The 15,723-nt window shown below is 36.5% G+C and overlaps 1 protein-coding gene across 1 annotated transcript; it reads left to right on the top strand.

Annotated features, from left to right (window-relative positions):
• Positions 1–4,670: 4,670 nt before the first annotated feature.
• On the top strand, positions 4,671–15,317 carry LOC122044954 (protein VACUOLELESS1-like). The gene is made up of 15 exons (XM_042604985.1): positions 4,671–5,520; positions 7,969–8,262; positions 9,276–9,415; positions 10,823–10,928; positions 11,010–11,102; positions 11,543–11,632; positions 11,714–11,827; positions 12,508–12,615; positions 12,718–12,791; positions 12,859–12,913; positions 13,284–13,465; positions 13,816–13,945; positions 14,031–14,133; positions 14,480–14,577; positions 14,871–15,317. The coding sequence occupies exons 1-15, from the start codon at positions 4,744–4,746 to the stop codon at positions 15,036–15,038; spliced, it is 2,532 nt and encodes an 843-aa protein (XP_042460919.1). The 5' UTR covers positions 4,671–4,743; the 3' UTR covers positions 15,039–15,317.
• Positions 15,318–15,723: the final 406 nt, after the last annotated feature.

A 15,723-nucleotide genomic window follows, 5' to 3' on the forward strand; every position in this document is an offset into this window, starting at 1 on the left:
TGTAAACAATTGCTACTGTAAACTCAAACTATAACTGTTCTTCACACTATGTGCCACGGCAACAAAAGGAAAAACAAAACAGAACATTTGCTACTGGAAACCTAAAGATCATACTTGTTCTTCATGCTTATTGACTAGAATAACAAAATCCGAATTCCAACTACAAAGCTTGAGGTATACTACCCACATACTTGAACTTTACCCATCATGTTCTTTCTTTGAAAGTCACGGTGGCAAACCCATCACAATGACTTTCACAGCATGATTCAAAAACAAGGGGAAGAAAAATCCGAAAACTACTCCTACCGCAGGTGAGAAGCGCTTACCTTGCTCCTTGGACTCACAACCGAACAAGAACCCTCTAGGGCTTGCGGATAGCTCGAATTTCCGGCTCCTCTTCATGCCCACAAGCTCTCCTCGCCGAAAGGATCTTAATTCGGTGAAGAGCCCACAGAATCGAGCCTTGGCCGGCCGCCGGAGAGGAACCCTAGTTCCTCTTCGTTTCCTCCCAAGCACCGCCGCGCGCAGTCGAGAGGGAAATATCGGACAAGAGAGAAAAGAGAAAACCTAATTCCTCTCTTAACTCCTCCCTTTTTATAACTAGGTTATTTCTGTTATGGATTAAGACCAATTCATTATAAATTTTTTCACAAAACACTTGGTGAACGCTTGGCTAGCCGAAACCAATTAAGACTTGGGTCGGGTCGGAGGTTGCGGGTTCGAATCTCGGCCGAATCCCTTTATACCTATTTATTTTATGTTTATTAACTACTACTTAAATTATTTCCACTCCTTCTTTAATCATCACGGTCCGCTTGGGTACTTGGCTAGCAGAGACTACTAAAGACTTTGCTTAACCAGAGGTCTCCGGTTCGAACTTCGACTTAATCTCTTTATTTTTTTTCAACTTGTTTCTTTTGGTAAAAATACCTAACGAACTCCAAAAATTGCATAAAAATACTCTAAAAATCTCTAGAATTTTTCTAAAGCATTTCTAAATATTTTTAATTACCATTAGGACTTGAAATGAGGAAATTTGGATCATTATAATTCTCCGTATCTTATAAAAAGTTCATCCTCGAACTTAGAATAATTCTGGGCAATGGATACTTGTTAAGTTTGGGCAAAAGAAATTGACAAAAAAGAGTGGGTAGCCCCAGTATCAAATAAGACGGTAACTAAATGCTAAAGGGTAGTTATTTGACCTGTGACTACCGTAGAGGCACCGACAGCTTCTTCCTTAGTGAGAGAAAATACTCTGACATCGGTTGGAACGGGTGGGGCTTCCAACCTTCCCTAACTGAGATAGGGTCCCTCTAGTGATGTTGTCATGTGGTGTAACTGTGCAGACTTGCCTCCATATTGCACTGACTGTTGCTGAGGTGCCTTAAACTTGTTAGGGCACACTCTAGCCAGATGCCCTTCTTGACCGCACGAATAACATCCAGTTATACCCAAGAGACAGACTCCTGGATGTAATTTCCCACATTTAGGGCAGGGAGGGAACTTGGCCTGCTCGTCTACTGGACCTCCCTTTTGGCTGCCTCCTGTATTCCATCGTTCCCTTTTGTTATCTTTGCCCTTCCAGTTCTGCTTACTTGCCTGGGGTTCCTGGCTCTCTGCTGTCTTGTTCTCTATCTTGACTGGCTTGAGTTGCGCTTGTTGTGCCTTGATGCTGTTCAGATAGTGCTCAGCAACTAATGCCCTGCTGACCAGCTCTTCCCCAGTCGGTGGCCGGTGAGTTCCACTACTCACATTAAGTGTTATTTCTGGTCTCAGCATTCGGAGATCAGTCTGACTCGTTCCTTCTCTGTACTTACTAACTCTGGGCAGAGCCGAGCTAGCCTGTTGAATCTTCTGACTGCTTCTTCTACCGGCAGATCACTTTGTCTGAATTCTATAAACTCTTCATAATGTTTATTGGTGATCCGTTGGTGGAAGAATTTTTCGTAAAACTCTGTCTCGAAGTCAGCCCAGCTCATTTGATTGACTACTCTCTTGCTCTTAACTCTCTCCCACCATATACGAGCATCTCCAGATAGGCAGAAAGAGGCACACTTGACCTTCTCGACTTCTGGCCAGTCAAGAAGTTCCATGGTGCTCTCTAGTGACATAAACCAAGCCTAAGCATCCCAGGGCTCAGTCGTGCCTGAGAAACTTTCTGGAGTAGGAGTAGGTATACTTTTACTTTAAAGCAATTATACTTAGTTTGTAATAATTTCCGAATTACTAGTGAATTGCCCATCGAAAGCACCCTTGTGTGCGGGCCTTGGCGGAGGAGTCGACATAGGCTCCGAACCAAGTAAATTGAACTGTGTTAGCATTGTTCTGTTTCCTCGCTTATTCTGTTTCCACTGTGCTTACTATTTACGAAAAATTGTTATCGATATTCACCGCCTCCCCTTTATCGACTTCCACGATCCAACACTTTCCATAAGTTAGAAGGCAAATCAGTTCCCATAAGTTGATCTCTTCTTGTGTGGGTGATGCTCTGGTTTGACGGAGTTGAACTCATCCAAACCCAATTTCGACCTTCTCCTTGAGCGGACTTCCTCACCGATTTTTCGTCGCTTGGACGCCGCACACGTCCTTCTCGTCCACCGATATACTCTTCCGCAACATCTTATTCCTCGGATACACCAAACCCGTCGGCTCATTTTTCGTGTCATCCTTCTCGCTAGCTATGTTTTCCGCTCGACTTCTTGTGTTCCTAAGCTCCTATACACTTAGGCACAAAGATTAAATACACAGAACTTAACTTAACTTAGTTGACCACATCAAAACTACCATGGGATACTTACAATACTAATGTTCTTCGTCCCCAATCCCTGCATGGTACATGTTCAAATTTTGTATTGTCGATGGAGCTGTAACTTGATGATGCCATAAAATACCAACCTAATAATCAAATGGGAATTACTTAGATTATTTTTTTAAAAAATATAGTACAACATTGGTAGATTGAATAAATTACAACATTTATAGATTATATGCTAAATCAATTCAAAAACAGGAAATAAGCTATTTTGATTACTATATAAATTAGTAATATTTACCACATAAATTATCACATCTTAATAATAAACAATAAGTAAAACATAAACTCATTGCTTCACGCTATCTCATGTTTTTAATATCCAAGTATCTCATCTAACATCTAACAACTAACAACTTATTTATTTTAGATATGAGATATAACAAATCAACTACCAATCTCTTTACAGATAAGAATGATGGTCAGTTTACTTAGGTGAGCAAAAACCAAAACTAAGGAAAAGTTTCCACAGTGGAAAAGTTTTCATTGTTTACTTCATTAAAATTTTCAGATGGAAGAGAAATGCAATCCATCAATAGATGATTTTGGAGCCAAAATCATTCACCTCAAAATCGGACAGAAAGCGGTGGATGGAAAAAATTATGCATGTACCATTTTTCATTCACAAAATTACATCATATAAAAAAAAAATAACATATGCACCCTTTTAAACTCATAAAATTAGACCATGTACCTAAAAAAATAACGCATGTATCATTTTTATTTACAAAATTACGTTGTGTGTGTTCACCTTCCTCTATCAAGATAAACAAACATACAAAAGAAGAGATTTTTTCACCCTTTCTCTTTTCTTTCTTTGAGGACCTCCCCTAAAAAAAGGCAGGTATCAATGCAGACTGCCCCTTGTCACATTTTATTTTAAAAACTTACTAAACCAAAGCCACTACTCTAAAACCAAAACCAAAACTCCAACCCAAACATCAAGAAATTCACATATACGCACAAAACAGCTGTGGTTCAGGAATAAAGTAGTTTCTTCAAAAATAGTTTGGTACTATATACTGAAGCAGAGTATTTAAGTATCAAAATAGAATAAGAAAATGGAACAACATAAATTTCAACAGAATTCAGTCAAAATTGTTAATTAAGAGTTCCATTGGCTCAACTTTTAATTTGAAACACCAAATGATAAAAGATATAGTTTGAAAGGCATAGGTATTGATGGCCAAATTAATAAACACAAGGGTATAAGACTATAAGAGGCAATCTCCACCCACATCAACGACTTCTCTTTTTGAACAGAAAACTCCTAGTTTTGAGTAAAATGATATATGACACATCTTGAATCTCCACCTTAAACCCGTAATACCTTTTCATAATTTATACGATAAATATAAATTACCTTTGGGCAATGATGCAAAGTATATGCCACAACCTTGCTTCACAACCCTAAGGCAGGAAGAGTTGAACCGAGTAGCTATCCTAAGGTGAATTGAGCAAGTATCCTAGGACAAATCGAGCAGCATTAAGAGCCAAACAGAAGAAAGTCGATTTGGAAAAAACACAAAATTTATAAAATCAACTAAGAAAACTAACTTAACCCATTCGAACCCTCATAGAAATACCTCATACTTGAAACTGATATATTAAAGGGGATGAAGAATTCCTTTGCTTCGCCGTGGCTACCGGATTCACTTTGCCGGCGAGAGGGTGGAGGGTGGAGGGTGGAGAGTAGGGAGCAATAAACGAAGGAGAGGAGCAAATTTAGGATAGGAGAGGACTTAAAGTAGAGGAGATTGAATAATAATAATAATAATAATAATAATAATAATAATAATAATAATCAAGGGTGGTTTTTGTCGTCATCCTCCTCTTGTCCTTCTTCCTCTCACAATTACCCCTCAAAAAATCACGATCCCAGATCTAGGGTTTACCAATTGCCTTCCATCACCGGAGCCCTACCTATCATGGCGGCCGTCTCCGTCGCCGGGGAGTGGCAGCTCCTGTACAACCGCTTCTACCGCAAGCTCACCATCTACTCCATGCAGTGGGGTCGAATCGACCTCTCCCGCCACCGCGTCGCAGCCGCCCCTTTCGGTGGCCCCGTCGCTGCTATCCGCGACGACTCCAAGATCGTTCAGCTCTACGCCGAGTCCGCTCGCCGCAAACTCCTTATCTTCAACGCCGCCGGCCGCCCCCTCGCCTCCGCGGTATGGGACCGCCCCGGCGGGCGCCTCGTTGGAATGGCCTGGACCGACGATCAGGTACTCGTTTGTGTCGTCCAGGATGGTACCGTCTACTCTTACAATGTCCACGCCGAGCTTTGCGCTCCGCAGTTCTCCTTGGGAAAGGAGTGTTTCGAGCAGGGCGTTGTCGAGTGCGTTTTCTGGGGCAACGGCATGGTGTGCATTACGGAGGGGTTTCAAATCTTCTGCGTCCCCGATTTCAAGAATCCGGTCCCGTGCAAGCTTGCTGATCCGGGAATCGAAGAGTACCCACTGTGCGTGGCCGTGATCGAGCCGCAGTACACCATGTCTGGAAACGTGGAAGTGCTGCTTGGTGTAGGGGATCACGTGCTGATAGTGGAAGAGGATGGGGTGCAGCAGCTTGGGGTCGGCGTGGGGCCTTTCCAGAAGATGGCCGTCTCTCAGAATGGGAAGTATCTTGCAACATTCACGCACGATGGACGTCTGCTGGTCATCCTGACGGACTTCTCTAGGATAATCTTTGAATATCCTTGCGAGGTTGGCTGAATTCTGTGCTCTCATTATTTTTCTCTAATTCCATTTCTGTCCACAGCATTTTTTTTCATGTGACTTATGGTTTTAACTCATTTTCAAATTATTGAGATGCAATTCATGAAATTGCCAATCAATCATAAAATTGATTTTATTAATTGTTTCTTGTATCAACATCTGACAAAGCCACCTTCTTCCACTTGTAGCCTGTATGGATCCAATATGTCAAGACTAGATCAGCGAAATACAAATATTCCTAATGATGAGAAAAATGTAAGTTGAAAAGTGGAGAACATAGGAATATAGGATGTGGCTTGGTCTCCATCTGCTTGCTAATGAGTCAAATACATACTAAATACAAAATGGAAATAAGAATCAATGAGCTCACTAATAATCAATATTCAACAAACAGAAACATGAAAGCTTCTGATAATGACCGTCGCAAGGATCTCTTGCTTTTGGTTCCTTTGTGAAATTATAAAACTCACTTATGTTGTGCTTGTTTGGATAAAAAAGAAATAGGAGAGAAGTTTGAGCAAACAGAAAGAAAAGAAAAGAAATAAAATATATATGAAAGGAAAAGGAAAGATATGAGTGCTAATATCTTATTTCTACTCCATTCCATTTTCCATTTGGATGGAATTAAAGGAAATAAATAAAATTAATTACTTATTGTGTTTATTGGATGCTGAAATTTTATCTCCCTTCTTTCTGCCAGATCCAGGCGGAAATGAAATAGAAGAATTGAGTGGAAACAAATTTCTTCTACCTTGTTATTTTCTTTCAATTAAACAAGAGAAATTGATAATTTCGTTTCCATTTTTTTCCTATCTTAGTTCCATTGAGGTAAATACAACACTGAAGTTTACTTTGAAAGATTACAAGTTCACAATGTTAAACATGAAAACAAAAAGATGATTTGGAGAGGAAGGCAAATCTAGTAAAAATATTTAAAAAAATGGAAGAGAAATCTTATAAGATCAAATATATCATTTTTCTTCTTTGATTAAGAATACTGATCCAGTAAAATCAAATTTTATTTAATACATTTTGATTTGGTTGAAAGAGGAACAGAGGATTCCTATACCATTTTTGTTTGCCAAATCAAGTTGTGGTTATGGAAATCACCTGCCCACAAGCACAAAGCAAATTATCTAACTCTGACATGGTTCTTTCACATTAAGTGTCTTCGACTGTACACCTTTAAACCTTATCTAATCTTTATCCTCAATTTTACAAGTTAAATTTACAACATTAAATATAAAACTACAATTATGTATTCTTGTCCTATGGTACACCATTAACAATTCTCTGATTTTATCTTGTGATGACTGATGATTTCTAAGAATATTTCTCGAATCACCCTACTTGTGCCCTGCCAAAGTGTTATACTGTTGTTAATCTTTATATAATCTAGCACCACTGAAGGTTCAGCCTTGGTGGTAATGTTTAGTATATATATTAATCATTGCATCTGTGCAATTTTGATAAGGAAGTCTAATTGACTATTTTTTATTTGATATAATTCTTAGGGTACTTTCTTTCTTTTTATGATATTTAGTTATGTTTGAATTTGTTTCCTGCTAGAAATATTACCATTTATATAGAAGTTCCGTTTTTTCAGTTATCATGGATCTGGTTACCTATCTAAGGTTGTGCGTCAAGTTAATTGCTTAGATAACTCTCGATATAGGACTACATTCACTATTTATTAGGAGTTGCAAGGATCTTTCAGGAGCTAACATTTGGACTACTTGGTCAATGGGACTCTACTACACATGGATCCTCACTTAATTGCACTTATTTGGATAACCTGCTTAGTAGGTGGGTTTCTGAAAAGCTCGTTTGCAAGGATTTTACCTCTCTTCCTGGTATATGTCTTATGTGTATCTGAACTCTAATCTTTATTTCTGTAAATTGCCCTCGTAAAAATTAAAATTCTGTGAAAGTAATTTATTGTCAATGAAGTTCATATCCAGTAGCTTGTTTTAATAGAATTGATTTTGTCTTTTATTTTATGTTGCTCCTGTAAAATAAAGGTGTTAATTACCAATCTCCTTGAGGAAACATCCTCCCTACATCCTCTCTGGTTGCAGGCAAGATACACTTATTGTTTCATGTGCTATACATGTGTGAATCAGGATTCCATATTTGTACACCCGTCTAAATGGAACACTTTCATGTTACATGTAGGGATACTTTCTTTTTCTTTTTCCCTTTTGCACCAATTTTTGCATGTTTCAAACTATATCATTTAACTATTGCTAAAAAATTTACTGTTATTTCAAGTGAACATTTACTTGTTAATTGATGATGCACATTTAGGTAAGGCAACTTTCAACTATAGGCCAATGTATTAAGCAAAGGAGCTGAAGTACTATCAACCTTATTGTGCTAATTAGTTGTTAGTGCTTGGAAACAATTTATCATGGAGGCTTTATTTTTTATTTGCAGTCTTCATTGCCTCCAGAGCAGATAGCTTGGTGTGGGTTAGATAGTGTGCTGCTCTATTGGGATGAAAAGGAGCTTCTTATGGTGGGTCCTAATGGAACTCCAGTGAGTTATATGTATGATGAACCCATAAGACTCATTCCTGAATGTGATGGCGTGAGGATTCTGTCAAATTCAAGCATGGAGTTTCTTCAGCGAGTTCCTGACTCTACTGTTTCCATCTTTCAAGTTGGTAGCACATTACCAGCAGCTCTGCTATACGATGCCCTGGAGCACTTTGATAGGCGCAGTGCTAAGGTGTTTTGCTAAGTCATCTTTTTTTCATGTATTTCACAACCTGAGAATATTTTCTATTTGTCATCCAACCATTTGATTGTATTTCATGTCTTATATTCTGTACGTATATCATAATTCTAATTGTTCTTTTATTTTCCATTTTGACAATTAGACCCATATTATAGATCTGAATATGTTTGGGATTTTCACTTTTAGCTATTTTAGAACATCATTGTAGTTTCATAAAGAAGGGCGTGGAGGAATCAATCCCCCAAAGAAAAGATAAGAATGGTGTGAAGGTTGAAATGAATAATATCATTTAGATTTTAATATCTTGGGAGTGTAAGAGAAATGAATTACCTTAATTGTAGATAAATTTCACATGAAAATAACCACCATTTTTTGTGTTGATGTGAGTAAATGCTATTGTGCCAGGCCAACACTTTATATTTTCTTCTCGTGACTCATATTTCAATTTCATCTACCAGTCATGGAAAGGAGATGCAACACTTTAGGAAGAGAGGGGAGAAGAAGTACCAACCAACAAAGAGGATGACCAAAGACAGAAAAATTGAGATTATGGACATATGGAGACAATATGTGCTCTTGAAGCTAATGTATTATTTAATCACGGCCTTGGAAAATTATCAGGTGGATTTTATTAGGATGCTACAAAAATCAACACTTCCATCTGAGGCACTACATTCATTTTGGTATTAGTCAAGATACTTGTAATGTTTTTGTGATTTTTTGCTAAGATTTTGAACCCAAATGATTTTCTAATCACTATAGGCGTGTATGCAGAGGCTAAGTGGTTAGGGATTATATAATTAAACTAATTTCAGTCTATCTCAATATGCTTTGAAGTTTGTGAAGTGTGCTGAGTGTTGTGCCTCAGCACTCTATTATATCAAAACTGTGTACAGGGATTATAGAAATTCATTATTTTAAACCTTAGCCTCTAGGTTTTGTGCCTGAATTGTTAAATAATTTGTATTAATCCTTACTATTTCTACACTGGTGATATTTCACAGGCTGATGAAAATTTAAGATTGATTCGCTCCTCATTGGCCGAGGCAGTTGAGGCCTGTATTGATGCTGCTGGGCATGAATTTGATCTTTCACGGCAAAGGACATTGTTGAGAGCTGCTAGCTATGGTCGAGCTTTTTGCAGGTTGGTTCTAGCAGAAAGCAATCTTTTCATTGAAATCAGGGAGATATCTGAGTTTTGACATTATATATGTAATTTTTCCTAAAATGTTTTCTGTGAGTGTTTTTTTGTTTTTTTGATTGTGTGTATTCATAGTTGGCTGATTCACCTCAGATTAGTATTTGCTTTGACTGCTTTTGCTAAGTAGAATGATAAGCTGCGCTTATTAAACTTGCATTTTTTGTTATTATCTCATTTATTTTCTGTATTGGCATGTTATTTTTACTTAGATTCTTAATTCAGGTAACTAGCATATGATAATTTGGAGCAGTAACTCTCCAAGTGCACTGAAAAGACTTGGTAGTAAATTGGTTTTACTTTAATCTATGCAAAATTACCCACCATAATTTTCTTTGGGATGTACTCTTGTGCTTGAAAATCTTAAGCTAGCTTCCATTTATGATCCTTATTGATTTACGAGGATGCATTCTCATGACATGCAACATGGAGCATTGCATATTCCCTTTTGCATTTCCATTGCTTAATCTGTATTTAACCTTAATTCCATAATCAATGGAAGCTATTTTATCGTATGATTTGCAGTTATGTGATTACTCATTTACAAATCTATTTTTTAAATGTTCTAGGACATTTGGCAAAATACTACATGCTGCATAACTTTGAATTGCTAGCTTAAACATACCACACTGGATAGCTTGCTAGTTTTCTATCTTGAATTTAGAAGTTATGATTTATCCTTCCTTAATCTGTATTCAACCTTAATTCCATAACCAGTGGAAGCTATTTTATCTAATGATTTGCAGTTATGAGATTATTCAGTTGCCATTTACCAATCCACTTTTTTTTTTTTTTTTTTTTTTAATGTTCTAGGACATTTGAACAAAAAACTACATGCTGCAAAACTCTGAATAGCTAGCTTAAACTTACCACTCTAGGATAGCTTGCTATTTTTTCTTTCTTGAATTTAAAGTTATTACATCACATAGGTTCTATTTCTAGACACCTGCTAATATCTTTTATTTATTTATTTTCTAGATAGTGGGAAGTTAAATACTGAAATAAATTTTGTGCATATTTTTTGCCTCCTTTATATTCTGGGTAATTTATAATGCAACTTCATCACTCAGCAATTCTACTTTGAACTGCTTTTGATAGATTTCACAAACCATCATATATAATGAGGATTCATAACTGTGTTTTTAACATAAATTTTTACTTGTATGGCCTGATTGATTGGATCTACCAAACGCATTGTTGTGATAGTCATTTTATGTTCATAGTTTCAAATGATATAATCTTTTTAGAACACTTAGTCTATGGTAACCATGAAATTGGTATCTATTTATTCTGAAAGAACTACTTATTTTTCTGATTTTTATCTTGACAATGATATCCAGTTGGCTTTGGCAGTCAGTTTACACGAGATCGTTTCCAAGAAATGTGTAAAATACTAAGAGTACTAAATGCTGTCCGCGACCATGAAATTGGAATCCCTCTCAGCATTCAGCAATACAAGGTCTTACTTTTCTGATGGTTTAGAACCATTATTGGAGTTTATGTTCATTTTTCCTTTAACAGTAAACCATTTTTCACTCAGTTGCTCACTGCACCAGTATTGACTGGACGCCTGATTAATGCCAATCACCATCTTGTGGCTTTGAGAATTTCACAATACCTTAGCCTAAACCCGGTAAATTTCTTTATCCACATGATCTTTGGGTTTCTGTTTCATGTTTTTGTTAGGTAATTCTTAATGGTGAATTTTCTTGGAAACTGTGTTAAGAGGTATGAATATTGTACTGTTAATGATGTAAAAGATTATGGTATTCTTTAATCCTTTTATTGGTTTTCAAGCTTTCTTCTTTCAAGCTCAAGGACAACAACCTTTAGTATATAAAAATTGATACTGGACAACCCTCTTCTATCGGATGCCTCCTAAGAACCTTCTGGAATATCAAATTCAAAAAACATCTATCTTCAGAATATCAATTATTTTAAATATGAAAGGAGGTCAGAAAGTGATTAATGAGATACATCCCTAATTATTTGGTCTTTTGGATTTATTTTTTACAGTTCTGTGCCACACAGCTTTGTTTTTCATGTTTACATTTTTATTATATTTGATTCTAGGAGGTGGTTATAATGCATTGGGCTTGTGCAAAGATAACAGCTTCATCGGCTATTCAAGATTCTTCACTGCTGGAGATCTTGCTTGACAAGGTTTGAACTTCTGTTCTAGGGAAAATCTATAAAATTATATTTTGTAATATATCTGAGTCAAGTTTGGCAATTCTGCTACAGATAAAGTTATGCAAAGGCATATCTTATGCAGCAATTGCCTCTCATGCAGACAACAGTGGGCGCAGAAAATTAGCTGCCATGATCGTTGATCATGAACCGCGTTCATCCAAGCAAGTAAGAGATGCTTCAAGTTCATTTGATGCTTTTGAATATTATAATTATATTATGTGAAAGATATTGTACTTAATATGATGGGATACATGTGTAACAAAAAATTTGAGGACTAAGTTTCTTAAGTTGGATAGTCTTGCTAATTGGTTCTTCCATAATTTTCTTGATCCACTGAATTCAGAGATTACATCTTATGATATATAGTTCCATTCACATTTAAGCTAGATGTGGAACAATTCTTACCATGCGGTTGACTCTATGATCCCAAATGCACTAATCTGTATTCTAGCAAAAAAAAAAAGATTGGTGTCGTACGAGTGACAAAGCTTCTTGTACCATCATTGGGAATGATACCCATTGTAGGATTTCATACTTTTAAGAATGCTATTTCTACTGTTATTGATGACAAATGTTCGGAACAAAAACTCCTTAGCAATCTTTATTTTAGTTTTGTTCCTCTTTTTTTTTTTAAAAAAAAAAACACTCTTTGTAGCCCTGATACCATTCAATTGTGATGGTAAAACATCTAGTAGCTAATAATGTATCTGGTTTGATGATCATGTCATAGGCTCTTAATGCTTATGTTGCATGCAAAGGTTGCCAATTTGCTGATAAGAGAATTTTCATTTTTTTTTTATAGAAGTTCAAGTAACACATAATAATTGTGGATCTACTTTTAACAGGTCCCTTTATTATTGAGCATTCAAGAGGAAGACTCTGCCTTGGTGAAAGCAATTGATAGTGGTGATACTGACCTTGTTTATCTCGTTCTTTTTCATATTTGGCAGAAGGTATTGCATTTTGGAGAAATAAAATTTCATGTGTGAAGTGGAAACCTGAAGCTTGGTTTACCTAACATGGTGTCAAATTTATTATTTATCATTTTGTTGCAGAAACCAGCTTTGGACTTCTTTGGAACAATAAATGCAAGGCCTTTAGCTCGAGATTTGTTTATCACATATTCAAGGTATTACCTGTGTATGGTCTTGTTTGACAACTTTATCATTTCAAAATGCTTTTTTCTATCTTGGTAGGTCTTACAAACATGAGTTCCTGAAGGATTTCTTTCTTTCAACAGGTCGACTCCCAGTAAGTGATAAAGACTTCTTAAATAATAACTGGTTTTGTTAAGAGATTCTATGTAGCCTTTACCGTGATTCAAAAATGTGTATTAAGATTGCATCATTTAGTTCAACTATTGTTAATACCTCTTGGGACTTCTGTTTTGTTTAGTGATGGGAACTTTGGATAACTTTCATTCATGTAATGTTGCTCTTTTGTGATATACTTAGTACTTATCTTCTGTTCTTGAGTGTAGATTGAACCTGTGCACTTTATTAATTTTTGAAGCACTTGGATATGCATTCTTGTTGTTTGGACCCATTCCACAGTTGGAAATTTGTTGTTGCCTCACAATTAAATATATCTGGTCTTATATATGTAAGCAACGTCTTTTCAGGAGGTAGCTATCCTTTTGCTAAAAGAATCGTGGAAATTAGAAAAGAATCCAATGGCAAGCAAAGGATCTCCTCTCCATGGTCCACGGATTAGGCTTATTGAGCAAGCTCAGAAGCTTTTCTCTGAAACCAAGGAACATAACTTTGAAGCAAAAGCTGCAGAAGAGCATGCAAAGCTGCTGAGGTAAGCTAATAGGTGGAGTTTTGCATCTTTCTTTGGGAAGTCCATTTTAATTTTGACATGGCAAACGTCTTGGAATTCCATAAGTAGGCAGGGGTATGACTTTAACATGTATCTATCCTATGCTTAGGGTATTATGAAGTTATGAACTACTGTTTGGACAATAATAACATATCACTACTCTGCTCAATTTTTTTCCCATACTATTCCATGCTTCCTAACTATTAATAGCATTTTTGCATCTTGTGCCATGTGATCTAAGGTTTAATTACTCAGATGTGTCCTTTGGCCATCTCTACATTGGTTCTAACAAAAGGTTACAATTCCTGTTATTGATTTCCATGGCTTCACAGATTGCAGCACGACTTGGAAGTTTCCACGAAACAGGCAATATTTGTTGACTCTAGCATCAGTGATACGATACGAACATGCATTGTGCTGGGAAATCATAGGGAGGCAGCAAGAGTAAGGGCAGAATTTAAGGTATTTTGGATTCACTTTTACACTTTTTTGGACATTCTGTTTTTTTTTATTTGCTTTGGATTTTCAAAAGTTAATGGAAATTTAGGTTTCTGAAAAAAGATGGTACTGGCTAAAAGCATTTGCACTCGCTACAGTTAGAGACTGGGATGCTCTAGAAAAGTTTTCAAAGGAGAAAAGGCCACCTGGCGGTAAGTTATCTAGTATGATTTTTCTTGAAAAAGATCTATAAATCTGTCTTTCTGAAAGAGATTTTTTGACACAGTAAAATTCTAAATGATCATTACTTAATTGTGGCTTCATCAGAGGTAGTTGTGCTTAAGCTTGATGAAGGACCATTGTAGATGGTGCCTCATAACAAAAATTTGAAAAACTGATGATTTATGCAACATTTATGATATATTTTTTTTCCCTTTGTGTGATGATAGTTATGAAGCAATTTTGGTGGGACTTATCCTGTTTTTGTTTAATATTTTCAAGGACAACATTTGTGTGCAATCAAAATGCACAGATAGCTTATTGTTACTCACATATCAGGTTATAAACCGTTTGTGGAAGCATGTATTGATGCTGATGAGAAAGCTGAAGCCGTCAAGTACATTCCAAAACTTACAGAGCCAAGAGAAAGATCAGAGGTAAAAAAACACAAATAATTTAGTACTCGTTCACTCCTAATCATCCCACATCTATTTGAACTTTGGATGTTTCAAGCATTCTTCTCATCGTTAGTTCCGTCACTTGAATATTATGACATTGATCTCCGCATAGAGTATATATTGCAGCTAATCTATTTCATCCAGTGTAGCAATAGTTCCTGTCCTAGTATTTGTTTGGTTGAGTGACATTGAAATATCAACATGCTATGGATGAACACCGACTTCCACCATTGTGGTTTATTGTTATCGGTCTATTAAAGTTTAATTTTCAGGCTTATGCACGCATTGGAATGGCTAAAGAAGCTGCTGAAGCTGCTTCTCAAGCTAAAGACAGCGAAGAACTATTTGGGCGCCTCAAGCTCACACTGGCACAAAATACGTCTGCTTCATCCATTTTAGACACCTTGAGGGATCGATTATCCTTCCAAGGAGTCTATTAGAGAGCCATTTACGCACCATGTTGGTTCCCTTTTGCGACTTTGGTGATGCCTGTTTTATGCCCTTCCATCGCAGCCAGTGTGCCTATTTTATCCCGCGTAATGGTTTATTGTGTAGAAACCTTTTGTTTTATCATATCTTTTGAAATTATTTTTGTTTTTTTTCTTTATTTAATAAAACATGCCTGTTATGGCTAACGTTGTTTTTTTGTTGGCTGTGCATAGATCAAATTATTTCATGGGTTGATTTTTTTATCAATAAAACATTTGCCCAATTCAAAATCTATTTTTGACAGCATAAAATAGACCACTTTTTTCTATAGAAGAGATGGGAAACGGTGGGGTATTTCGGAGCTTGATATCCAACAAAACAGTGGCGGAAGGCAAAGAATCAAAACAATGTCACTGCATTATCTGTTAGTTTGCTTCTTTGTTGGCGATGGAATGAGGATTTTTTATTTAAAAGGTGGAATTACAGTTGTGTGATGGATACACGCAAGATGGAACATACTATTTCCTTCTATAAATAAATAAATTTTATTTTTCAAAAATTTTTATCCTGTTTTTTCACCATTTGGTAATATTTTATCCATGTTTTCTTGATCGTATTTCTTAGCAGCTGCCCGGCGAGTGAACCCGTCTCCATGCAAATCTATGATAAGGGAATGTCTAGGCAGATTTTAAGCCG

This window comes from Zingiber officinale, chromosome 2B (assembly GCF_018446385.1).
Source record: "Zingiber officinale cultivar Zhangliang chromosome 2B, Zo_v1.1, whole genome shotgun sequence".
Lineage (NCBI taxonomy): Eukaryota > Viridiplantae > Streptophyta > Magnoliopsida > Zingiberales > Zingiberaceae > Zingiber > Zingiber officinale.